Source organism: Passer montanus, unplaced genomic scaffold (genome assembly GCF_014805655.1).
Source record: "Passer montanus isolate IOZ18808 unplaced genomic scaffold, ASM1480565v1 scaffold16, whole genome shotgun sequence".
In the NCBI taxonomy this organism is placed as follows: domain Eukaryota; kingdom Metazoa; phylum Chordata; class Aves; order Passeriformes; family Passeridae; genus Passer; species Passer montanus.
The window spans coordinates 6,367,070-6,393,285 of NW_024363160.1; the positions used below are offsets into that span (position 1 = coordinate 6,367,070).

The 26,216-nt window shown below is 38.4% G+C and overlaps 1 protein-coding gene across 4 annotated transcripts in view; it reads right to left on the reverse strand.

Moving 5' to 3' along the window:
- LOC120499315 (serine/threonine-protein kinase Sgk3) overlaps window positions 1–26,216 on the reverse strand; it is a 55,447-nt gene that overhangs the window by 6,027 nt on the left and 23,204 nt on the right. For 3 of the 4 annotated variants that reach the window (XM_039702996.1, XM_039702998.1, XM_039702999.1), the window contains exons 2-10: window positions 20,316–20,521; window positions 15,474–15,557; window positions 13,518–13,590; window positions 10,630–10,705; window positions 4,904–4,991; window positions 3,013–3,062; window positions 1,904–1,961; window positions 1,022–1,105; window positions 793–924 (exon numbers count right to left, since the gene is read on the reverse strand). In XM_039702996.1, the coding sequence (XP_039558930.1) occupies window positions 793–924; window positions 1,022–1,105; window positions 1,904–1,961; window positions 3,013–3,062; window positions 4,904–4,991; window positions 10,630–10,705; window positions 13,518–13,590; window positions 15,474–15,557; window positions 20,316–20,393 (723 nt within the window). In that variant the 5' untranslated portion in view covers window positions 20,394–20,521. Of the gene's footprint in view, window positions 1–792; window positions 925–1,021; window positions 1,106–1,903; window positions 1,962–3,012; window positions 3,063–4,903; window positions 4,992–10,629; window positions 10,706–13,517; window positions 13,591–15,473; window positions 15,558–20,315; window positions 20,522–26,216 lie in introns of those variants that run through there. The other variant, XM_039703000.1, reaches the window with a different exon arrangement.

The following is a 26,216-nucleotide window of genomic DNA, read 5'->3' on the forward strand; positions in this document are numbered from 1 at the left end:
CTGAAATAACCTAGATGTAGATCACTGTGTGAGATGTATATTCCAAGCTGATCCACCAGTTGTCTCTACTACAGAGAACTGTCTGACTGCAAATAATTTGAGCAGATACAGAAGTCTAGACAAAAGATTAAGTCATAAACATACAGATTCAACTATAGTACACATGCAACTTGTAAAGATTTTAAGAAAAATGAAATTTTCTGGTTTCTGCCTACAAAATTCAGGAAAAATAAAAAGCCACCCCAGCTTTCCAAGCTTTCAAATTTGAAAGCTGCTTTGAACTCTCTTTTAGTTTGCCTGAAACAATACAAAACTAAGTTCTGACCACAATTCAGAGCAAACCAGGATTTTGATAATACAGTCTAAGTAAGGTACATTAGACAAGAAAAATGCCCATCTTGTCCTAACTCTGACACAATATAATAAATTCAGCTGTCAGCTTCCTTTCTTTCCCTTTTGAAATATCAGCATCTCAGTTAATGCACATGCAAGAGGAAGCCAGTGTTCCATGGTGAAAAATGTAAACATAAGATTAATTTGTAATGGAAGTAATTTTATATAACTCTAACATACAGTATTTGTATCTGACAAGCATGAATAAATTTGGATTGAAGTTGTCAATAAGAATAGGAACAGGGTCCAAACAGATACAGAAGTCTATAGCTACAGCAGATAATAACAGAATTTTCAAAATTGGAAGAATGTGGATCACAGCCCATTGTGAAGGATCACTTCACTCCTCCCATCTAGAATTAGCAGAATAGACAGACTACAGTGGAAACCACCACATACCTCTCCTCCATTAACAAAATCCAGGACAAAGTAAAGCTTTTCTGTTGTTTGGAATGAGTAATGTAGTCCAACCAAAAATGGATGTTTCACATTTTTCAAAAGCACATTACGTTCAGCCATAATATGTTTTTGCTACAAGAAGTAAGAGATCAATAAGTAAACAGGAATGATTTTGTAATTAAGGGAAAAAACAAAGGAGGTGGGTGGAAAAAGGACTATTTCTTTTAACCTCTTTCCTATTGAGAACAATTTTTTTCTGCAACACTTTGACAGCATAGTATTTCCCATCCAGTTTTCGTTTTGCAAGAAGAACCTGTGAAATTCAAAAGAAAAGGAAGACATCTGATTATTGCAGTTTACATACTATGGGTAATATTTTATCATTGTGGCCTAACTGGAAGGGGTTCATGCTATTTTTTTCACAGTACAGTTTCTTAGCTTTTCATATAGTCAGTCAACAATGTAATTGCCAATAGAGTGAGCTTACAGTTCAGAAAAAACTTATCCAACAGTGGTATCATGAAAGATTGAATTGTAACATTTGTTTTCCATGACCTGCTAAATCTCTATCAAGATTAATTTCAGCTTTTTTGGGGATAAATTGTAAAAATAATTGAATGAAAAATAACAACACAAAAAATAATTTGGAAATAGAGATTTCAAAAGGGATTCTCTTTGGCATCTTTGTAAAATATCAATACTTAAGTAACTTTTCAATGTGCTGTTGCTCACATTGCTCCATAGTATCTGAGGTACCACAAAATAGTCCCTGACAACAAGAGGAAAAGCATGATTTGTACTCCAGCTGCTGCACAAGCATAGGGGTACCTCCCTTCCTCCCTGGGGAAAACAGAGGATCCCAATTGCTCGGAACGAGAAAGGGAAAACCTCCCTTTTGTTAGTCCCAACAAGTGGCCGAGGCAGCCAACAGTGGCACCAGGAAAAAAATGGCAGGGCCACAGATCAGCAGCAATGAGGATCCAACAGAACAGTTTATGGGCCACCCTAGAGCAACACCACTCTGGAACCTCTGGCCAAGTCTCCAGTCACTGTGTGCGAGAAACCAGTGAGCATCCTTGCACCACCGTAAGACACAGGAATAAAAGCTCACCTTGCCAAAGCTGCCTTTCCCAATAACTTTCAGGAAATCAAAGTCTGTTGGTTTAGCACTGAAAGATATTTAGGAAAGAGACAGGTCATCTGGGCAGAAATTACAAGCCTTATAGCTGTACACCAGTCTACTGAAGCACCCTCCTTTTCTTTGTTCCACCCAGCACTGCTTCTGCAGACCTGTCCTCAGACGCAACTCCTTTTCATTTTGTAACTCCATTTTCCTCTAGGGAAAGTGTTTAAGTTGCATCCTCTGAGTTTATTTTCTTTACTAAGTTTAACCTTATGATGTAAAGGAGAAGCAAGACCATTGTTTCATTCTCCATGGTCTAATTTCTTGTAATTTTTAAGTCTCCATTTCCTCATGACGTCTACTGGAGCTCATTTCCAGCAGTCCAAATATAATTCTAAAATATAACATAAGAAAAGGAAGGACCAAATTCGTTATCTATTCCCTCTTATTTGTTCCATTCTTCCCTCCATCCAATGCTCCCTTGTTTTAAATTTCAGTAAGAGGAGGGAGGTCCTAACACCTGCCTCTTCTTGGTGTTTCCATGAATTCACTCTCAGTTTTTCCATTTCCCAAATGACCACTCCTTTCAGTTTTTCCCAGGATTCCCTTACTCTTTCCTGAATACAATTCTGTCAGCAAAACAATTATCCGTGTTTTCAAATTGCAAAACAAGTTACATCACCATACACCTCTCTATTTATTGCCCCCAAAGGGAAGGACTCTTACATTTAATTTCTTACTGCAATCTATTAACCACTTCCTCCTGCTAGCCCAGAACAAATCTGTGAGGAAAGCAAAACCAAAATAGCAGTCCTCTCCTGGAGGAGAAAAGCAGATTCACACAGAACTGAGAACAGAAACTGCAGAAGACACCAAACAGAGACACAAGTTACCACTGTAGCAACTGGGTTGTAGCACCAACAAGGCAAGCTGCTCCTCTGGCATGCAATAAACCAAACTTGTTTTCAGAAGCTGTGGGACCACTCCCCAGGTCAGTCTAACTTTTCAGGCTTTAAAATTAATTTTAATCCCATTTAATTAAGTTTTAAATTTGCATTAAATTGAATTGCATGAAATTCAATTTAATTGAAACCTACTGAGGATTTCCAGATGGTCCCAGGTTGATATTCTGTGAGGTAGAGTTTAACTGTTGGGAGAAACAAAGAGGTTTACTTGTAATACTTTTTCTTCTCTCTTATCTTTCAACCAACACTAATTTCAAAATACTCTACTGACCTGCTCAATCCATACTTTTACACTTGTTACATTAGAATTTGAAAGAGATCTAACATCTAGACTGGGAACTGAAATACCTGGCCATCATCACCTTGTCACAAATTCTTTCTACACACATCCTGTTCCAAGATGAAGGTAATAAAGTATCTGTGTTCATTCAGAGAGGAAAAGATCAGAAATAAAAACCGAAGTGTATTTCAACAAACAACTTGTTCCTCATTCAGAACTTAACCCTTTCTGTGCTTGCTTCATGAACGTATTTTCTACCTTTTATTCCAAATTCTTCAAGATCTTACTAATACAATAATTTTAAAGCAACACTGTTTATATAAGAGTAATTAATGAAAGACACAGTGCTTTTAAAAACATGGAAGTGAACATTCTTCCAACCCCAAGAAAAACATTACCAACCTTTTCTATCCTGACATTAAAGGTTAAATAACTCAATTCCTGGAATTCCATGAATCTTACTGGTACACACCCAGGCAGAATTTGCAAATTACGGGGAGCAGAGGAAGCCACTGTAATTTAGGTGATTTTCTCAATTTTATTTTTGATTTAGAAAAGCGGTATTTGTACTCTCATTGTGATTCTGGAATTTATTAGAGAATAATAAACTGCACTCAAATACAAGTTACCCCGGGACAGGCAGCACAAAGCAGTACTCCAGAAGTGGAAAATGGTCTGACAGCAGCACTGGATTCCACTACTCACTGAAATGAGCCAGTGGTGCTGGACAGTTTTGAAAGAGCTACTGTTAAAAAAGATTTTTTTTTTTCTTGTTGTTTGGCTTCATCATTTACAGTAACCATAAGGTGAATTTTCCACCAAAAATATGGGGACCAGGCCATTATGCAGTAGCTCTCTTTGGAATTTGTTGTGGTATGACACATCATTAATTTTCAAGAGATGGTTTGTATCATTCCACATTACTTAAAATACCTTTCAAAGGAGGAGGAAACCAGTATCTTAAACTGGTGACTTTAAAATGAAACTTTCAGAACACACTAAATCTCCTGTGGATCACACACAAACTGAAACAACTCTTACATCTTTAAGAAGGGTTGAATAAGAAAAGAAGTACTAATATCACATCTTCATGCCAAGTAGTAAGTAAAAGAGAAGACAAGCTTAACAGGGCACTTCTACCTTCCTAGAAATACTCCTTTTCTCAAACAGCACTGTTTCTGAAGGCTGCAAACTATTTTTCAGAGAATACATCCAGCTATATAGTGGCTTTTTTGAAAAAAGAAACTTCGGACCTCACACAGTGTTATATGTGAAATGAAATCAAATCCATCCTTCCTCCTAAGTGCATTTTAGAAAGACTGCATTTTCTCCCCTGAGAGAATTCTGTTTCTCCCCATCTTTAAAAAAGAAGAATGCACAAGCAAACAAAAAGACAATTAAACATTCAATCTCCCCTGCTCCTTGCCAGATGTTCTTAGAAAGAGCTTTTGAACAGACTGCAAAAACTCTGGCAGCTAAGCTATGACTAAAGTTGTGTTCCTTTAACGCATCTAGCAAGGGGGGAAATAAGCAAGGCAAAGCCAGCAATCACTTTTACTCCTCTCTGCAGTTCACACCTGACAGAAAAATAGCTCACAGCCCACAGTGGAACTGAGTTGTTTAAAAGAACAGGGAGGGGATTTATTGCAAAATGTACCAGTAGTTTTCAGTAAATAATATACCTAAGAAGACTGCCCTCAAGTAGCTAAAATTTAGAAGACTGTTCTACTTCTGTTTTATTACCTTCCGACTGCTCCTTTCATCTTCATCTTCAGATGGATCTGACTGGTGTTTTGGGTTATCCATCTGAAGAAATGCTCTGACATCTGGGCTAGAAACACAGTTAACTTCATTAGCACACCAATAATCTGCATGATTTTCACTCATAAACACAGAGAATTGAACAGCAGCATACAGAAGTTACTCATCACAAAGTTTTATATTTAAGTTCTGGAAATTACGAACTGTGTACAAGCAATACTTTCTTTTATAGCAACAAATTCAACTGCCAAGTGTGTTATACAGCACAAACTTTTCACTTGCAAAAACCTGACATGTTAAAGTATATGTATATGAGGACTTCAGAAGGAAACACTGCAGAACTGCATTTAAAGATAATTATCAGAAGAAAGCATGAGTTCTAACTGGCTAGCAGCCACCAAGAAACCAACTTTCTTCCCAAAAACTGAAGAGTTAAAATTTTTGTTTTCTAAAATTAATTGAATTGTCCAATACAATAGGGAATAAAATACATCATCTGTATCCCAAGGGAAGACACGTGTTCCAGGAGATACAGAGCAGTAATGTTCCTCTCTCCATTCACTTTAAAGCAGAAGATAGGTGATCTTGTAATTAGAATTCCTTCTGGCTGGACACTATCAAAACAGTGTTAATAAATCCTTTCAGTCAGCTGCAGGACACAAATTCTTCAGGAATTAGCAACAGGCTTCCCACAGTACCTAAGAAGATGCATTTTATCTTCAACAGCAGTTTCAAGCTCTGTCTTGGTGGGGCTGGGGGACAAGGACTGAGAGAAAGGTGGGAAAGTAAGAGAATTCCAAGAATTTCCACTTCCAGGAAGAAAGGCTTGTCCAACAGATCAAAAGAATGTAACATCTTTCTGAACCACAGCACAGTGCAAGTAAAGGATAATGTAATACAACTGAGGAAAAATGGATTCCTAAAAAGATGGGTATTGTCTATATCCTGTATAAACCACTTCAAGAGATGATCTGAATCAGTTCCTTCAGTTCACTAAAAGGCTTTCCTACATTTCAAAGACAAAGTTGTTTGAGAAGGACTCAGGGCAGTCACTGATAGGAAACTCCACATGAGCCATTCAGTACAAGAAAAGCACTAGCTTACTATGGAGCTGCTCTTTTAATCTGTCCCTAGAATATATAAAACAGGGTAATTTTAAGTAAGAAACAAATGTACTCCCTATTTTCAATCCATTCACCCTCCACATCTCTGACCAGTAGGATCAGAAGTAAGAGATGAGCTGTTTCTGACACTTCTTCAGCTCCTGTAATTTCCTGGACTACTGAGCCTACCTCATATCCTAGGCTATCTGGGGCTCCCAGTCTTCATCACTTACATTCTGTATTCCTAAGTCCCATTTGAAATATGTTTCAGTTACCTTCAGCCTTTCAGGTTTAAAGCACAGCAACAATACTGTTCACATGATTTCCCACCATTACTTCAGTTTAATACTTCCCATTTTATATGAACTCCAAATTCTGATCTATTTCAGCATCTGTTTTGTATCCTGAGGCCAGGAAGACAAAAATCACAGTGGTTTGACTATTTTAGTAATACTGCGTCGTGATGCAACAATTTTTGGATATAAAATCAAGAACAAAAAGTTATGGTTAATGCTTCTCACTAGACAGAAAAACAGAAACAGAACTGAAGTACCTTTCAGCATTAATTATTCTGGACAACTGGCTGATTAAACAGAGCATGTTGTAATACATTTCAAATAGTTACTATAGTAACTTTGTTCATGACTGGATTCACAGCAGGAAAAACCTAAAAATATCAATTCACAGGAAAAGGCTGCTGTACAGTTGCAGGGTATCCCACAACTCCACAATCGCCAGAATCGTAACTGACTGATGTTACGCTGTTCACATTTGCAATTTTAAAAGCACTGCAAAGAACTACTGACTAAAACCAAAGTTTTATGTACCAATTTCTGAGGCAAGATTGCAGCATGTTATGCAAAATGCTATACAGATTGATATGACTTCCATGCTGTATTAACTCACATGGATTAACTCAAGGCATTTAAGAATACAGGGAAACTATTCCTAAAATAACCTCACCTATGAAATTAAAAGGGTTGAGAAAACCACTTAAAAAGGGATACTCACTGTACATTGTACATATACTACCAGCAAAAGTTGGTTTTGTCTGGATTTTTATGATTGACTGAATAAATTTACTTTGTGGATTATCTCTGAAATACAGAAAAGAGTGTCAAGCTCTGCTTAATACTGTTGCTTATGTAATAGTCATTCTGCATTAGTCTTTCTGCAAAAAACAATATAATACCACATAAAAATTTTGGATGCACAGAAAAATACGAACAAACCCAAAAGGTCACACAAATTTTGAAGCAAAATGGTAAAATTAATAGCCAGTGACAGAAACTTAATATTTAAGACACACTTTATTTAAATAATAGTATCCAGCTCCTCCCTCTTCTTACCACATTTTCTTAAAAAGTAAACCACTAATATCTTTCTTACAGAAAGCAAAGGTTCAAAAAGCTCTAATACAGTAAGCACAGTAATATTTTAAAAGAGGACAATAATATAGTGCAAGGTTTGCTTTCCCCAGCATGGACTGCAAGATTCTACAATTCAGGGGGGTTTCACATTCACTTTTATATAAATCATCAGATTTTGAAATCAGAAAATAACTGTGACTGATTTTCTTCCAAAGAACACATTCAAACCCTGCCTCTCACTTAGAGAACTGATAACTCATTTCCCCACTGGTTGCAGAGCATTGTCATCCTTCAATTCTTCAAGTGTTATGCAAATGTTCTCATTCTCATTAAGGAGCTACTTTGGACTATTTAAAAATAACTGCATTACATCTTTAATGCATCCTCTATTATACAGTTTTTCAAACAGGTTTTCTTTGGACATGTTCTGATAGACAGCAATTAAATGCATTAATGGTTCAGTGAAGGCCTACATCTGAGGGGGCGAGCAGCCCACTTTCAGGAGTTGTGTGGTGTTTTAGGGAGGCTCACAGGAACAAACTCCCAGCTCCTATTAAGGACAGCAGTCAGCAAGAGGGACGCATTATCAGACCTCTATCCCTTCTGCCCTATCTATCCCTACCTTTTCTTGGAATATCTGCATTCTACCTGTGAGAGCAAGCTGTCTGTCACAGTAGGTTTGCTGGGGAAATGCTGCTTGAAGCTCATCCACTTAACTCACAATTTGGACTAAGCCAGTGATCTCACCCTGTATTCCACCTGACAGTGACTGCAGGAAAAACTGTCACAGGGTCTCTTTCTAAGCACTCCAATACACCTTAGGTTTTTCTTGGATTTTTTATTGAGCAAAAAGGTCTGGCTTTGATACAATATTCAAGAAATGTGCCAGACCCAAGAAAAAACATCCACTTTTGGAAATGGAAAATAAGAACACAGTGCTGCATGTTTCAAATAATAATGTAAATATTACCATCTTGGACACACTGAATCTGACAGTTGTGCTTTTCTCTTCAGATGTTCAGGTGCCTTACCTTGAATCATCCTTAAGCTTTAGTGCAACAATTCTCCTAAGCAGGACTTAAAATATATCACATGCTGCTATTGGTTTTAATGCTTAAAAATGCAGTGGACCACTGGATTTCTTCCTAATGGTTCTGTGAGAATATACAACCCACTAAGTCTTCCTTGCACATCACTAACTTTACATAAGTTTTCTGACCTAGTTTCAAATTTAATTAGCACATCAAAGCAAAACTAAAAAAGCAAGGATGGACTATCTGTGAAGACTCAGTCACCAGATATCCCTTGAGTAGCTTCCATCAGATTTTACAAAAAAATCCAAGCACCAAGATCAAAGATTTGGTATTTCTTCTATAACAACCTTCACTGGCACAACAGAAAAGGTGACAGATTACATAAGTATTAATATGATTTGTTGCAATAAAACACTGCAAAAAGAAAAAGCTAACTTCAGAAAAACAATCACCTTGTTGTGATTAAAAGAGAAACAAGACAGAAATTACAACAGAATTAAATGCTTTTGCACTAAACTGTGGATTAAATGCTTTTTCTCCTGCTTAATTCAGTATTTCTTTAAGGGCAGAGTAGAGGAGAACAGGGGAGAACAGTTTGTCTTGTAAGACAAACTTTGGTCTACATTTATTGTTTTTGTTGTAGAACTCTGTTTAATAAGCTTACTATTGAACACACTTTCATCAGCACCAAACACTATCAGGCCTATGTCTTAAGCCTGGTTTAAGTCAGTTTAATGGATCAGGCAAGCTAAGTACCATATTAAAGAATATTGGTTTTTCTACAGTTACATTCAAGCATAAAACAATTTTAAATGCTCACAAAAATTTAAGGAGGCAGGTGGATTTGAGGTTTGATGACTTTTTTTTGAGCACACCACTTTATGCTGTCCAAAGCAAAAAAAAAAAAAAAAGAAGCACCATTTTATCTCTGGAGAACAAATATTGTATGTTTAAAAAAAAAATAAATTGGTAATTGGATATACTGAGAACCAGAGGAGGAGATTGGCCTAAATAAACCAGTATCCTTTCCCAATGAAACAAAATAGATTGGTTTTCAGTAATTTGTTATATTAAAGTGCTTTTTATTATTTCCCAAAGAATAGTGACATGAACACAAACCTCATAGTGTTTGTTCTGGTGGAAAGGTATCCTTCCGTAAAGACTCTGTTACTAATTTTTTTTCACTCATCAAAAGAAGTATACATAAAATGCCCCTATTTTTATTTTTCTAGAAAGGAAAGGAAGTATTTCTTATATTTCAGGTTGATAGGACATTAAATAGTTCATTTGTTGTGAAAAAAGAAAATCTGACTGCATGCTGTGAACTGCAGTGATATTCTGTTAAGAGTTACTTTTTTCCTGCGGGAAATGGGCAATTTCACAGGCTGTACAAATAGGCTAATTAAACAAAACATTTTTATTAAAGACATTTACTCAACACTAAAGCTAAGCATAGAGCTTTACCATTTTACCAGTTCGAGCAACCTAGAAAGCTGCAATCAGATTCAGTTGAAAATGATTACAGCTTTGGCCAGAAAGAAGGTGCCTGTTTGCCCTGCAGTGAGTTCCCAAAGTGCTGCTCTCCAGATTTAACTGGAGCTGCCTCTGTCCTAACACCACCTCCCATTCGCCACTGGTACTGGTGAACACACCTGCAGTTCTTCAGGGAAGAGTTAGGAACAAACTTATCCATCGTTTCCTTTAGGCAGCTCAGCTTGGTTATCCCAAACCATCTCAGCAAGTCAATTAAGCCACTTGGTTACCGTGCTTTAAACAAGGCCTGGAGCACACATGAACTGCTCGTAACAAAAAAAGGATGCAGGCAGTGACTGACTGCCAGCCACACAGCAGCAAGTGACAGCAGGGCCCTCAAACAGTACAGCCACTGGCAAAACAAACACCTGCCCAGCACAGCAGCAGTTTACAGTGGAATCTGCACCCCTGGAATTAAGATCAGTTAATTGCCTGCAAATTGATTTGTAGGTTGGTTTTCAGAAAACAAAAACACTTTTATACTCTTCAGTCTGTAGTTTTTCCTGAATGGATGGCCATATAAAGTTTTTTCTTTTCATACTGAAGAGCTCTGAACAGGTAAAATACATTTTCTGGTTAAATACCTAATTTGCAATTTTGTATTTAACATATCTTTTCATCTCATGTCTTTTCAACAGCCCTTATAAAACAGAAATGAAACTACTTACTGGTTGCATAGCTCTGGCTGTCTAACTAAATTTTGAATGAATTCATTCAGTCCTGCTCTTCTCTGTTTAATAAAATCTGGAAAAAACAGATTTATTAGAATCATCAGTCAGCTTGTGAAAAAGACTTATTTTCTTATTCAGGTTTTTGAGGATTTAAAACAGCAGTTAAAAGGAGACTGGCCCAAGACTGATTTAGAACAGGATTGGTTCTACATATGAAAACTGCAAGCTTGAAACATTGAACTGAGCTGACAGAATAAATTTCAGTCTCTCTGTAACACTACTTAAAAATGTTGAAAGCCAGGTGGATTAGAAGAGCCACCCTGTGCTTCAAGAACAGTGTGTAACCGCAGCGGGCTAACCTGTGCAGCCTTCGCTGCACGGGTGAGCCCCTCAGCACCTGATTCCACAGAAACAAAACCCCAAGAAGCCACAGGCAAAACCTGACATCAGTTGCACAAGTCAAGTTTTTACATGAACAGTCCCACCAAGCAGCATATTTCCATAATATATGTATGGCAGGGGGAAAATTGCACAATTCATCCTGCCAGCAGGCACTCAGATAAAGCCATCAGAGATAACAAAATAAAATACTTTCCTTTAGATTTTGGACATCATCTCCAACATTAAAAAAAGATAATCCTCAGAATCCCTTCCCTTGTCTAAAGCTTAAGACATGTAGCTATTCTGTAGCAACAAGGAAAGACACAGAAAGGATTTAGAATAGAAATAGAGTTCTAACATAAAATAAAGCGTAAAATGGAATAATCCTATCTTTCATTACTCATATCAACAATAATTTGTATGGAAAAAGGAATATTTAATTCCAGCACTAACTTTTAAGGCATTTCAATGACTGTCATATCCAGATTACAGACAATTATTAAAAATTTTAATTAAAATTAAGTTTTAAATAACAGCTGTACCTAAAATAATAAGAAAAACATCCATATTGTTTCAGGGATATAATCCCTGAACCCTTCCTAGGGTATTTAATAATCCCAAATTACTGACATCTAAGAGAAAGGTAAATTTGCATACAGATGTTCTATTATGGGAGCGAACAACATCAGCAGTGTGGCAGATGTACAGTGTCATCAGTCACTCTAAGCCTACAGGGCTATCCATGCTGGTGAACATAAAACACCTGTAACATCTGAAATTTTCAGGTTCTATATTCTGACTGGTTTCTGTTCCATTTTTTTCGAGTTAAAGCAACATTAATTTTAGAATAACCTAGGTGCCAATAAAATTGGAGCATTTAAATGGCAATTTAAATGACAGTATTTTTGGTAGTTTTGGGTAAAAGGATGCAAAGGTCTCACTCTGCTGCATTTCAATGCAATAGTACAATGCTGCATACCCATGGACAGATTACCGAAGTAAAATACCTTTTCAGTACTTGTAAAATATGTAGCATGTTTCAGGAGCCAGCAGAAACATTACATCAAAGCTTCAATAAATCAGTGTTAAGAAAAAGAATTATTTACATAAGCATCATGGCTCCATCTCCACCCTGCCTCCCAGCAAGAGACATCTTGAGAACTATTTGGTTTCTCATGCTTCAAGGATTTCAGTGTAGTTCACGGAAATTTAAAACAAGTTTGAGGACTTTGTTTTACATATATAATTTTAATAAAGTTTTAGTTGAGGTTTTTTTCCCCATTAAAACTCCAGTTTCCTAAATTTGGCTCCAAGAAATCCACCTGCATATTTGCCTGTACGGCAAACCAGACTGCATGGCATTCTCTGGTCTTCAGCCAGCTCTGAGAATCCCAAGGTCAGAGAAAAGGAACCAGAACTAAACAAAAAGTCCCTGTAGACAAAACACATGTAGAACTTTTGGCAAGCATTTACATCTTTATCAGAAGAGAACATCAGAGCTTGGATACTTGTATTTGATTATTCTAATGAAAAATAAAACAGTATTTCACATCAGGATCCAGATGATTAACTGCAACTGCCAAAAACTAGGTTTGTTTGTCAGAACTTTAAAAAACCCAAACATATACATCCTAAGAGTTCAACAGCTTTGGATCAATTTGTTCCTCAGCAAAGGAGAAAATGAGCAATTGAAACAGGTGCAGGAGGAGATGAAACTGCAGTCTGACCACATCAGCAAGACAGGGGAGGGCGGGAGGGGTCCAAGAGCAGCGGGAAAAGCCTGAAGCAAAAATGGCTTGAATGAACAGTACAAACACACAAAGCCTGGCCTTCCCATTTGCCTTTTTATTAATTAATCCATGGTGCCACCCAGGTTACTTCAAGGGAATTTTCAAGTGACTTTCATTAGTATTTCACTGTGTACAGAGCAAGCTACATGGCCACCCATCACTGGTTAAGTGGAGCACAACACGTTCACATCGGACACACCTCCTGTTGTTGTTCCACTTACAGAAGAAGTTCCTTTTCACCTGAACTGTACAAGGAAGCACATTCAGATACAGAGAGGTCAAAAGTCCTCAAAGATAAATCCTTGAGTTATTTCATTTTTCAGAGATGGCTGTGAGGCATGTAACAAAAAGAAAGTTCAAAATGGACTACGCATAATGTTTAGGAAGAGTTTGGGGTTTGGCTTTTGCTTTTTAGGAGAGGGATCACATCTGACAGTTCAGAATGAGAATCCTGAATATGGGAGGGCTGGGAGGAGCTACAGCCTTCAGTGCAAGAGAGGCACTGGGCGACCAAGCAATGCTTTGTTCACTATCACAAGGTAAAACACCTACCCACGCTAGTTCCTGCTCTTGACTGAAGCATGACTAAACTTTGGTTTAGTCACTGTTTTGAGGACCGCTGCAAAACTCATATAAGACAGCTTCTTGTAGGCTGGAATAGATCAATTTTCATATAAAGCAACTGACAAAATGAATAACAAGATGATGACATACCAGGATCAAAATTATCTCCAAATATTCTTTTAGCTGGAATCTTCAGGTTCATGGTGGGAAATTGCTTCTTTAGCTGAAAACAAAACACATAAAATTGGATTGTGCTTAGACATTAAAGTACCTAGAAATAATTGCATTTTGTTTGTTTTCTGATGAACAGTTTGAACACCTGATTATTAGTAATTCAGCTCCGCTATGCCATTTCCTCTGCTCATACCATGGGGGAAAAAAACATACCCAGAACAATCTGTACTCAGTTTGTTTGCAATAGACATACCCTTTTAAATTCAAAGGCCATTTCAACTTCATTTTACAGACTACCAGAGCAACAGTGCAAAATTATTTGCCCCAGGTTATAAAACCAAATTTCAGTGTTATTTTTGTTTTCCTTTTTCTTCCTTCCTCCATCAATTCTTTATCTCTTTGGGTTTGTTTTTCTCTTATTTGCTTGCTTGCACAGGGCTGTATGCATGAGGTTTACAATGGGATACAGGCATCTGGGTTTTGTCCAAATTACATTCTTTAAGCTTTAGAAATCACAGGTGGTCTACCCCTACATCAAAATTACAAGCAGATGAACAGTCTATTTTTGGATCCTGCACTTGATAATTCAATTATTATTACACTTGATAAACTGACCAGAAGATTGTACACAACAACAGTGAATTATATATTAAAAAAACCCCCAAACCTGGCACTAATCAAGCCTCAACAACATTTACTTCCCCTTCAAGTGCTCCAGAAGAGCAATCTTTCTCTCATCCCTTTTAAGAGAGTAGTTTTCTAATACATTAGCTGGCAATTCTTCCCTTAGCAACACCAGTATTTCTTCCAGTTAGCAGCACAAGTTCTTTTTGGTGTATATATTGTATGAATTTCTGAACAGAAACTGGAGTAAATGTCCTCCTGGTTACGCTTCCCCAGGACCTTATGCCTGCCCATGTTAGACAGACCAGGGCTGAACAAACTTCAGCAGAGCAAGGCCAATTCTAATGGCAAGAGAACGTGGCAAAGGAACAGGATCACCAACACTCCTTCTGAAATGAGGATTTTCTGTTTTCACATCCTTTACGGGTTTATCCCTGCAAGATGCAGGCAAAACACAGTATGGGGTATCTAGGGGCATTTCAGCTCAAACACTTCCTAGCTCACAGCCCATATTTAAAGACCACTGCCACATGCAAATCCATGCACAGGTGGGCAGAAGAGAGAAGGCCTGACTGCTTCCCAGAGAGACAGTGGAAGGGAAGGCACAAATAAGCAGCTGGTAATATGGGAATCAGAGGGGAATTATTTCCTCTTTTGTTAAAGCAAAAATTATGGTCTCTAAACATGAAGAACTGGAGGAAAGTATGGACACAGCACACAAAACTCATACTCACATCTGAAAAAGTATTTATCCCAACTGCCCACTACGTAAAAACAGCAAAACCCTCTTCTAGTAACAAACCCAAGAAATCCATACTCAGTTGCTGAAGTGGGCTATTTTTTTGGAACACTCACCACATTTTTTTGCACAAAAAAATCACACCTGCTATGAAACTGCCACCAATGACTGACTACAAAGTTTCTACTAAGAAACAAGGATTTGTTCATTGCTTTCAGTACTTCAAAGAAAAACACTTACTTAGGAGGAACATAGCTATCTAGATGTTTTGCAGGGTTTTTTATCATGAACAAAAGCACATTTTATATGTTCTGACAACAACTAAGCTAGAAGTTTCATTAAGCTATGATCCCAAGGAACTATAAAAAATGTGACAAATAAGTGGATTTTGAGTCTGAAATTCAAACAAACCAAAGTTTAAAAAACCCACTCCATCATCTTCTTTAATTAGACTCCTATGGTTATTAAATGTTGACTCAAACTCCTCAAGAGAGGATTAACTCAAACCATAACACTGCAAGCATTACTCTGCTATTCTGGCATGATTCCATAGCTTGCTTTTTGCTTACCGTATTGTAGAGTTTATCAAACTCTGCATACCGTCGAAAGACAAACCACTCATTTCTGCCAACAGAGACCAACACTTTGTAAACCTGTGGGAACAAGGACAGCGTTATTGCCCACAAAGCTTAGTAAAACTTCTCAGGTTTAATCTCCTGGTGAAAGTAAGGGCAGGATGTTAAATTTATTGTGTAAGTGCACTTATTGAACCATGTATTTCTTGTAGCTAAGTCACACAAACATAACAGAAATGATTAAAAGAACTAAAAGAATCTGATACTTTGCAGAAATTTTTTTTAAATACCAGGTAAGCAAAAACTGACACTACAATTGATTTAGTGCAGTTTCATAAATCAGTTAATATCCAAAAAGAACACCTGGCCATCAGGTAGTAGTTTATTAAAATTTAATATGAAATTTGTTAACAACTCAATAATCCATAATAAAGACAAATATTAAAGAAGCAAAGCATTTAAAAATACTGAAGACTGCCTTCACCAAAACCTAAAGAGAAAGTACATATGGAAGGTATGAAGACAACTGTTCATTTGAACACCTTGAATCCAGAAGAAGCCTGGCTGATGGCACAATTGTTCAGGGAGGAAGAAGTGGTGCTGTGGCAGAAATACAGGCTATACAACATAACACACTGCCATGAAAGGAGCTATAGCTGGAACCTGCTGCACACTTCAGGCCTTTCAAATGCCACATTACAGAGGACTTCAGCAACTAGACCGATTGTCAGTCCCTGGATTTATAAACATGGCTGGCAGCTGTGCATCCAGCAGGCTTCTCCTGTCTCTCAGGCAATTAGCTGTCTTCACTTCTCTACTTTCTTGTACTTCCAGAAGGAGCTCAGCTATTCCTTCAGGGAAGAGCATGGGCACAGCAAGGAAATGAGTGCAGAACACTGCTAATTCCCATTGCAGACTACTGGACCAATGCCCCAGCCTCCCTTGTGCCCTGCAACAGCAGCCTGGCTCTCTCTCTAACCCCCACAGTGGAAGTGGCAGCCACCACCATGGTTCCTCAGCCTGAGGGCTGCAGCCAGGCTGTGCTAAGTGCTCACACAAGCTGTTCTCAGTCCCCAGCCCTGGGGAGCACAGGAAGCTGCATGGAAGCATCCAGCAGAATGCTGACGAGACCTTCTAAGAAAATCCACTTTGCCTCATACTGCTAAGCAAGTGTTAGCATAAAACCTACCCACTCCCCTTCCAGAGCCTCCCTATGCTGTAGGCAGCAAAAGCTTTAGCTGCAAAATTAAGTACTGTCCTTGTGATCTCTTATACAGCAATCAAATCCTGCAACCGATGTTCAAACACAAAACACCTCTGCTCCCATGACTGCACAGCACATCAATGCCAACACACTTGAGCAGAGGCCCAAGGTATCTGGGCAGAAGCACAGACAGCAGAGTGCACAGGCAGCCATAACTCAGGATACCAGATGATATCCACCTCCTTGGCAACCGCTAAATTTAAACAGTTTTGTTCTCAGAGTAGCTGTTGATCAATGACACAATCAACATTTTTTACACAAGAAAGCATAAAAAATCCCTATGAGGTCATCCAGTTCACACCACTAACAAAGCTCTTGCACTCCCCAACCAAGGAACAGCTGCAAGTCCAACAGTTATGGACACACTGAGGGGTGAGAAAACACACAATATCCACTAAGAATCTGGTAAAACCTAAAACCATGACATGTCAGGGCTGTCTTACTACTCTCAGCTACACCTATGTAAAGATTAGAGAGACGTGCAATGCTTATTTCAAGAAAGCTGTGGGGGGGAGGAATGTAGACTTGCCTTTTCAAGTCTAATTATTCCTAATCCAAATTTGCTCTTAGAAAATTCCTTAAACATAGATATGATGCATCACAACTCATAGTATGTGGGTAAAAACCACAAAGCTTTGAGAAAAACAAAAAAGCAGAAAAATAAACACAATTCCTGAAAATAACACCATAAAATGTCTTCCTAGATACAGATAGGACAGGATCCAGCTATTTTTGGATGCAGTAGGATGTCTTCACATAAAAGTCACTGAAATTAAAAGCCTTCAACTCTGTGGTAGCTCATGCTCCTAGATTAAATGCTTGATTTTTATTAAACAAAGAAAAATTAAAAGATAGGCTGTTTTCTAATTTTGACAGAGCAATCATTGAGAAAGTAAGGAAATTATTTATTGTCAACAAATAGAAAAAACTCAACTTCCAATTTCCACAGGGCTGAGGAATAACATTATACATCACAAGTCTAAGACAAAGTTTTCAGATTTAATCAGACAAACAGCACCCTTGAAAGAGATTTTTTAATAAGCCTGTATATGATCTGGGTGTAAAGGGAGATGAGAACAGGTCAGAAGAGAAAATTAAGCCTCAGACATCAAACAGCATAGGGATAAAAGTGAGAAACCCAAAACAAAGCTATTTGTCAAAACAGGCAAAAGAATGACCTAATATGTAGCAAGGACAGAAAGCAATTAATATAGGCTAGATATGGTCCAAAACAAGGAAATACTTTACTCCTTTTATGGACAAAGTGAATGCTGAATCTTCAGAAAAATGAGGGACAGTGAACTAATGTGGATTTACACAGAAGCTGGTTGCCATGAATTAAGTGGCAGCAAAAGAAGTTCCCTGCCAGAACCCAAAAAATGCAAACATATAATAATTTGAAAAAAAGAAATAAATAAACCGGTAGTAAATATATCAAAAGTATGCAGTATTTAACAAAACCAAATCAAATATTCAATAAAAGGTCATGAAAATGCTCAGGAGGAATGAGAAGTTCACTTTCAGAGACAAAACTGAAAAGCTCACTTAATTATGAGAAAGATGCCTGCTCAGAGACATGATTGTTTTTAAAAATGCTTTATCAAAGTGAGGAGAAAAAGTAGAGCTAGCAAAAGCTAAGTTGCACACACTTGTCTTGTTTCCATGCCAGCATTAAGTGAGCCATCAAAAGGTTTGAGCTGAAAATCAGTTTCTGTTCAGACCAGTAAGATTCTAGAAGAGTCTCAGAAGCAGCAGTGAAACACTGTGAGCGATGGTAAGGTGAAGACTACAAAGTCTATACAGTCACCTGAAATATTTCCTAGGCTTTATCACTCTGACCTTTCTTTTCAGCCCAAGTGAAAACCCTTCTTACTGCTCTCTATAGACATGGCACTAATGTGGCCATCAAAAGAGACAGCTATACCTACCACAAATTTGCTAAGAGCTGCTTCCCCCTGTACCCCTATTTCACTCCCTGTCAAGTACTGATGGGATCCTGTCATTACACACAGCTACAGAAGAGGGGACACCACGACAGCACTGACACATGCTGGAATTCACAGTTTCTACAAAGAAGTTTAGTATGACCCTCACTTCTGTTACCAAATCCTAAAATATATGTGATAATATTCGAAAGCTTGGTTGTGAAAGCACTTCTTGTCAAGCTGCTAATTACTCCCTGGCACAGAAAGCAGAAGACAGCAGGACAAAAGTGTACCTCTGCACAGTGTAATCTAGGCTGGATTCTTTCCCCCCTCCTCTCTCTGCCCCCCATTTCTGATGCTTCATACTGCCTTCTCAAGGGCACACCCAAAAAAGTGGCCTTACACTGCCCAGGCTGTCTCACAGACCTTCAGGTAAAATGACCTGGACACCACAACATCAGTACATGCTCAATGTACCATGCTGGCATATTTTAACTGCAGAACTGCCAGCACTGAGGCAACAAAACAGAACTGTTCTGCTCAAGTTTAGACTTTCAAAAAGGTTTTCCTGCTGACCTGAGTTTCACATGAATGCAGAGGTTTAAGGAATTAGCAAAGCTCTCTTTTGTTTAAAGTTCCCTTTACTAGCACACTCCTTCCCCCAGCTACATCTTGACGCACTTGTACAATCAAAGAGCACTGTTCTTCTCCAAAAAAGGGAGGTGAAGAGGAACAGGAGACAACATAACTCCTAGTAAAACATTGTTTTGTTGTGTTCTTCAGACAGCAACTCCATATTGTTTCCACAGTGTTTGCATTCCTCATTTGAAGAGTGACTAACTCACTCAATGAAAAAAAAAAATCTTACAGGAAGTTGCACAAGAGCAACGAAACAGTTTGAGCCTTCTAAAGGAAGTATTTTGATCTTGTCATTTAGGGTTATATAGAAGCCAAACAAAAATCCATACCACACTACTTTATTTTTCAGTATGCAATGCAAAGAATTACCCTCACAATAGGACAACTTCACAACCAGAAAGTCAAACTAGAAGGTAAAGAAAGGAAGAGGGAGAGAAATGACAAGAAGTGGAAATGGGAACAGGATGGGAAAAAACTCATAAGCATTAGAATCAGAAACAGGAAGGCAGACAGAAAAAAGGTTTTGAAAAAATTTGATGGTTTATATTTTTTTTCATTTGACACAAACAATTTACAATAGTATAATAAGATATGTGAAAGAATGAATGTTAAACAAACAAACAACCTCCACAAATTCACACTTTAGCTCTTTACAAAATAAATGTCTTCATGAAAAAGCATGTAGAATGCCAAAAATGGTATCAGAATATTTTCCCTGTACTTGCATACCTAAATATTTTATACAAGCAAATGCAGCTATTTTGTGGAAAAATCAGCAGAATTTTGTAAAGGCAAGTTCTTTTTGCAGAAAGCAACACAGGTAAACACTAAAATATTCACAACTTTTCACACTGGACTATGGCCAGTGCTCACAAGAGCAAGGAAACTGATTTCCATAAACCTATTGAAAATTATACGAAGCTTAGTGGCAGAAGAAAAGGAAGCAGCACTGCTAGGCACCAATAGCCTATGCCTTTGCCCACAGTGCTCACTCTCCTACATACTTACAGTAAATCTCTTTTTCTTCTCTCTGTGTTCATCAGAGCTGGGAATGCTAACGCTTGGGCAGCTCTCCTTGAGATCCATTGTACGTTTCTTGGGACAAATTCGTTACAGGACCCCGCTCTGGGTGCTGCAATCAGGAGGTCTCGTCAACGGTACTGCTCCAAGATCCGCAGCTTTTCTTCAGAAAATCTGAACTCCATCATGTTATCCTAAAGTGAACAAAGAAGGAAAATTTAAGTACAAGAGCTCTTAACTCACATTGCTGAAAACCTGTGTGACAAGAACTTTTGCTGGCAGGAAATACACATTAATATATAATGCACATATAAAGCCACAATCACGGCTATTTTGTAAACTTTCATGCTTGTAGCTCTTTGTTGTTTCACTGAAATCACTCACATTCTCCAAGGACATAGTGCATCCAAAAAATCACTGAGCTGTGTAGACATACTGGAAACAGATTTGGGCCCACTACAGAGAATACTTTGTAGGAACAAAGGGCATGAAGAAATAATTGAAGATGACAAACTGGAGTCAGACATCTGAGAAATGCCACCAACTTGTACATTCAGAACAATTTATTTCAATGCCAAAGGTTTTCAACTGCATGAGCCTCTACCAGAGGGCACTTCAGGTTTGTCAGAACATGCTGTGTGCATTTAAATGTCACATCAGAGATGAAAGACGACACGAGAAAAACTAATTTTTCATGTGAATTTTAGAGAGGGACACAGGCATCATCATGTGTCTGTCTGAATATTTACCTTCTCTGCCCCTCCTTCCTCTTACCAGGCATATTTTGTGTTTGGCAGAACACAGGGTGTAAGGTCACCCTTTCCCTTCAGTGGAACAGTTAAGTTTCCTTGCAGAATGTGGGAAGGGCACAACACAAGAGACTGAGAATAAAGCCATCAAAAAGGCAGAAAGCTTAGTGTCAACTAGATGCCTCTTCACTCACAGAAGGACAGCATTCTCCACACCTGCCCTGAGAACAAGCACATTATTTATTGGACCCCACTGATAACAACAGAAACTTCAGCAGTGCTTAGGAGCAGCCAAAATTAAATCTGCATACACCTCTGTTTAGGCCTGCACAGCACAGCCATCTGAACAGCTTCACTGAATGCAGCACAGCTTTAGAACAAGATGTGTCTGATCAACTTACAAACATGAGAAAAGTGGCTTAGAAAGAGGGAGACCTCAGTTCTCTTCAAAATAGCCAGAGGAAAAAGGAGTGCCCAGTTCAACACTAACTCCCTATTTTCTTAAAACAGGGAAGTATAAAAGTCAACTCAATATTTCATATCATAAATTTCCAAAAAGCACAAACTAATCCCATGCAATTCTGCTATTAGAGAGACACCCATATTTATATTGGCACAAAGGCCAAAGCTCCTGGAATCCAGTGAAAAGATTTGTTCTTGATACCCAACTAGTCTCAGTCAGTCAACTCACTATTTTTCTTGCTCTCAAAAGCCAGATCATCAAACTTCGTGTTGTTATTTCTCTTTCTGCCATTTAAAATTAAGTTAATTTTCAAAGATCTATCTGATGACTTGAACAAAAATGAATGTTTACAACCACTATAATCACAGCTAAGTGACAGATCATCCATACTGCAAGATATTTAGAAATTTTTTTTAGCTACAACTGCATTTACCCTAATTTGATTGTTCCCTACTTCACCAATTAGGTAATTACAGTGTTGAGCAGGGTTAAGCTTCTCCCCCACCTTTATTTGACTAGAACACAGTTCATTCAACACAGTTACACAGACCATGGGTTTCAAATTGGTTTCTCTTTTCCTTTGGAAAGCTACTGTTAAAAGCTTTGTTACAAGGCACACCTTCCACAATTTTATACCAGCATGAGATTAAGAGTGTTTTCCCATTGCCACACACTAAAATTGAGATGTAAAGGTTAACTGAGCTCTTCCCCATCATAAGAGGTCCACTAAAACAGTCAACAGGCACCACTTCCAGTAAGTGTTTCACTAAGCTTAGACTTTACTAAGCACTTGTGTCAATCTTTATCTACTTTGAGGTGCAGTATCAGGAACTGAGCATAAGCCCCTGTGTTTTATCTGTCTTAGTGCTCATCACAGAAAAACAAAGCTTTAAAATGGATTAGGTGTTCCCTGATTAATATCACTCACTGTCCTTCTCCTCTTGTAAATCAACGTTTGTTACAAAGGCTTCCAAGATGCCTGTACTCATTTTCACAATACAGGCTGTATTTCTCTGATCCCTTCAGTTTTTTATTTTTAGTGTCAGAGCTTTAAATGCCAGTACAGGAGCCGTATGGATTAAAAGCTGTAGTCTTGGAAGACTGAGCTTTATTTCATATCTGAAGTTGAAAGATCTCTGAAAAACAAAAGGAGGAAGTGTCAACCAGATTAATTCAGGAAGAGTTTATTCATCTTACTGGGGAGATGAAGAATAAATCATCTGAGAAACCAAAACTGTAATGTTCACATTTCGTTCTTTAAGCTGCCTGGAAGATCACTGGCTGTGATTATTTTCTTTCCCTGAGGCAGCTCCTCTGAGCCGTGCCTGGGTCACCAACACTAAGCTGAACTGACAAACTTGGAAGAACTGCATTTTCACTTTGCCACTAAGCTCCAGCGGATCAGAGCTTTCTTTCAATTTCTATTTGCCTCGAGCATATCAGCTCTTGAGAGCTTCTTACATCTGAACTGTAGGTCTGACTACAGAAATAGGGACAGACTTGCCTTAATCTTTACCATGCTGCAGTTAGGAGCAGAGCCGTAGTTTAAATAGAAGGTAAAATCACTAATGCTGTGATAACTACATGAAGTAATAATGGAGAGGAAACAGCAGAGGCATTTTTATCCACAACTTCAAAAGTGGAAACTGCAGCATTTTGAAGGATGCCAGATATGAATGAGTTTAACAGACACTGTCAGCAGAGAAGTTTCTACCACTGGTTACAGCATTTCCTGGAACTAAAAACAAGCAGCCCCTTGGCTCAACTTTGATAGCAAATCAAAGAGGAAGAGAATTTCAGAAAACCACATATCAAAGTAAGTCTCCTCAAATCAAAATTGGACACCAGTGAAAGATGCAGATAATGTAGATAACCTGCAAGACAGATTTATGCTGAGACCAGTGTTGTCCAGAAACAGCTAAAACTTAACAGGCTTATGGAGGCTTGGAAGAGGAGAAAACACAGAAAAAGTTAGAGTAGATCAGAAGTCACCAGTCCTCCTGGCACAGTTTCAAGCCTATCAACAGTTACACTGTCCATTCTCTCCATGGGGGCTGTCCAGGAGCCAGCAGTATTTTCACCGTTTCCTGCAGGAAGCCACAACAACATCAATTTTCAGGCTGACCCTTGCCTGCAGTAAAGCAAGAGCATGGCGATAGCAGAACCCTGACACCATGAGAGCATACACAAAGGTACTACACCCACAAATGAATGCCTGACTATCAAATCTTCAGTGCAGCTTTCTCATAGCTGCATGCAACAGGCAAATATGACATAGTTTAGCAGCATGTGGCATCCTTTTACTCTCTTCTACATAAGGGAACTGTATTATAAAAGATTTCTGAAGTTTAATCAGACTATTGTATGCTGGACTGAAACATTTTCTCTTCTTTTTAAAATGATAATGGCCTAAAGATGGTATCACTGTATAATCAAAAGATCCTTTTTCTGGGTGCTCATGCTTCAACTTCTGCCTAGAATGTTCAAGACTAGATCAGGTAGTTGTGCACTAACCTGGTGCCTCTCCAGCTGCTGCCACATTGCTTTAAATACCTCTAAGGCCCGGACAAATCACACTCACTCTTTGAGTAAGACAAGGGAAGCAGAGACAAGAACTGACAAAACCCCCCAGAGACTCTCCCTGCAAGCACGTTTGGAGGCGTCACCAGGACCCATATCCACTGGAACAGAACATTGGAACAGCGTATAGGCACTTCCCTATACACGAATCATCTGCCCTGAAGGACTTAATTTGGGACTGAGCCACCATTAAACCAGCTGCTGAAAATCTCACCTGTGATTCCAACTACAGAAGGAACCTGCATATAAAGAAACTGAAAGCAAGGCACAGGAGGCACTCTGATTATTCACTACAAACACTACCCAATTTCTTCTAACTTCAGAGAAAGTATCAACTTTGGCATGCTTTTCATCACTTCCTCAGTCTTCTCCACAAATACACTGATAATGGCTCAACATATCACTGGGCCTTACACAATCTTGTAGAAAACCCAGAAAGTCAACTTTTTCTCAACCTCTCTATGGAGAAATAGTGTCCCATTCTTGTTACCAGACAGCAGCTGACACAGAGGAAATGGGAGACAAGATACTCAGAATCCAATGCAATAGAAATACAGGATGAGGCCCTGTACATGAAGTCAAATGGTTCATAAAAAGTCAAAGGCAAAACACAGACTGCTAATCTCTAAAAACAGAGAGATGGCCAGAAGCTGTTCAATAACAAGGTTCTGGAGAAAACAGGTTTCACTCACAAAAATACATCCTTTTAAATATCACATTACATACAATTTTTAATACAGCAACACTAGACACCAGGGCAGACCTCTAGCAAGACTTCACCTGAATTAAAAAAACAGAGCACTAACCAAAATACTCTAGTCAATCCCTGGCTTATCTCCACACTCCCTTCTAGAGTACAATTTCAGAGAGTTGAGAATTGAGCCACTAGTATAAAGGAAAAAGCCTGCTCCCTGTTTACACATCCACCCACTACCTAGCAGTTTTAAAAATTTCTAGTAGCACCACTCCTCTGCAGCAACATGGGCAAAGTCCAATTCAACTGAATCTTTCTAGTTAAAGGAAAGGACTACAAGTGAAAACACAATCAAAGGAATGAAATAACTAATTACCCTCTTTCTGTCTCTATCAAATTTACTTTGGAGAAGTCAGGCAAACATTACCTTCCCACGACTGTACTGCACCCAAGAACATCACTTCTGCCCCACCTCCAAAAAGAAGCTCCAGTAAATTACTCTTAACTGGCATATAACAAGATTCGTGGCTTGGATTAGACCTATTTGCATTCATATTTATTACATGACAGAACACAGGTTCTCTGCTGTGGTAAGCAAACCCTGAGTAATAAAACAGGTCTTAAGAACAAATACTGCCAGTAAGAGGCAGTTGTCCTTTAATCACATCTCCATATTAATTCCAGCTTTAGCCGGTGTCCAAAGTACCCACATGGATCACTATGTGTCTCAGATGGTACAACTTACACAGAGTATATTTTAAAAATCCAGTTTGTATTACACTTTCTACCTGCACATTTCTTGGTGTGCTTTCTCAGTCTGCCTGTACACTGGGTCCAATTAAATTTTAAATGTAGATGCCTAAGGATAGCACAGCTCAAGAGTTGCAGCACCATAAACTACTTTGAAGAGCTCTTACAGACAGCTGACAGCAGCCACCTGCAACATAGTCAGCTCTACATAAGAGGGCAGTCAGACTTCAGTAAACACCAGGCAAACAATCCAGCCTCATTTTACCCCTCTGGATGAAAATTAAACGAGAGAACACCACATTTCAATTCCAGATATACTGGACATGTTTTTACATGACCTTCAACAGAAGTCACCAGTGGCTCTCCCTCGGTTTCACTACATAAATACAGAAATTCCAAACTGTTTAAGATGGACATTACTGCTAATGCATGGAACATGGAGAGAGTTCCAGGGTCTTATGTACTGTAATCAGCAAAAGGTAAAATCCATATAACAGAATATAGCTGGATAATAACATAATGAAATATGCAAATCCAAGTTACAGGCCACAATCCAGAAATCACACTTTTGAAGTTTGGGCTTTACAGAATTGATGGCTGCCTAGAACCATAAAGCTGTTAGATAATGAAAGGCAACAACTTCAACACTGCAA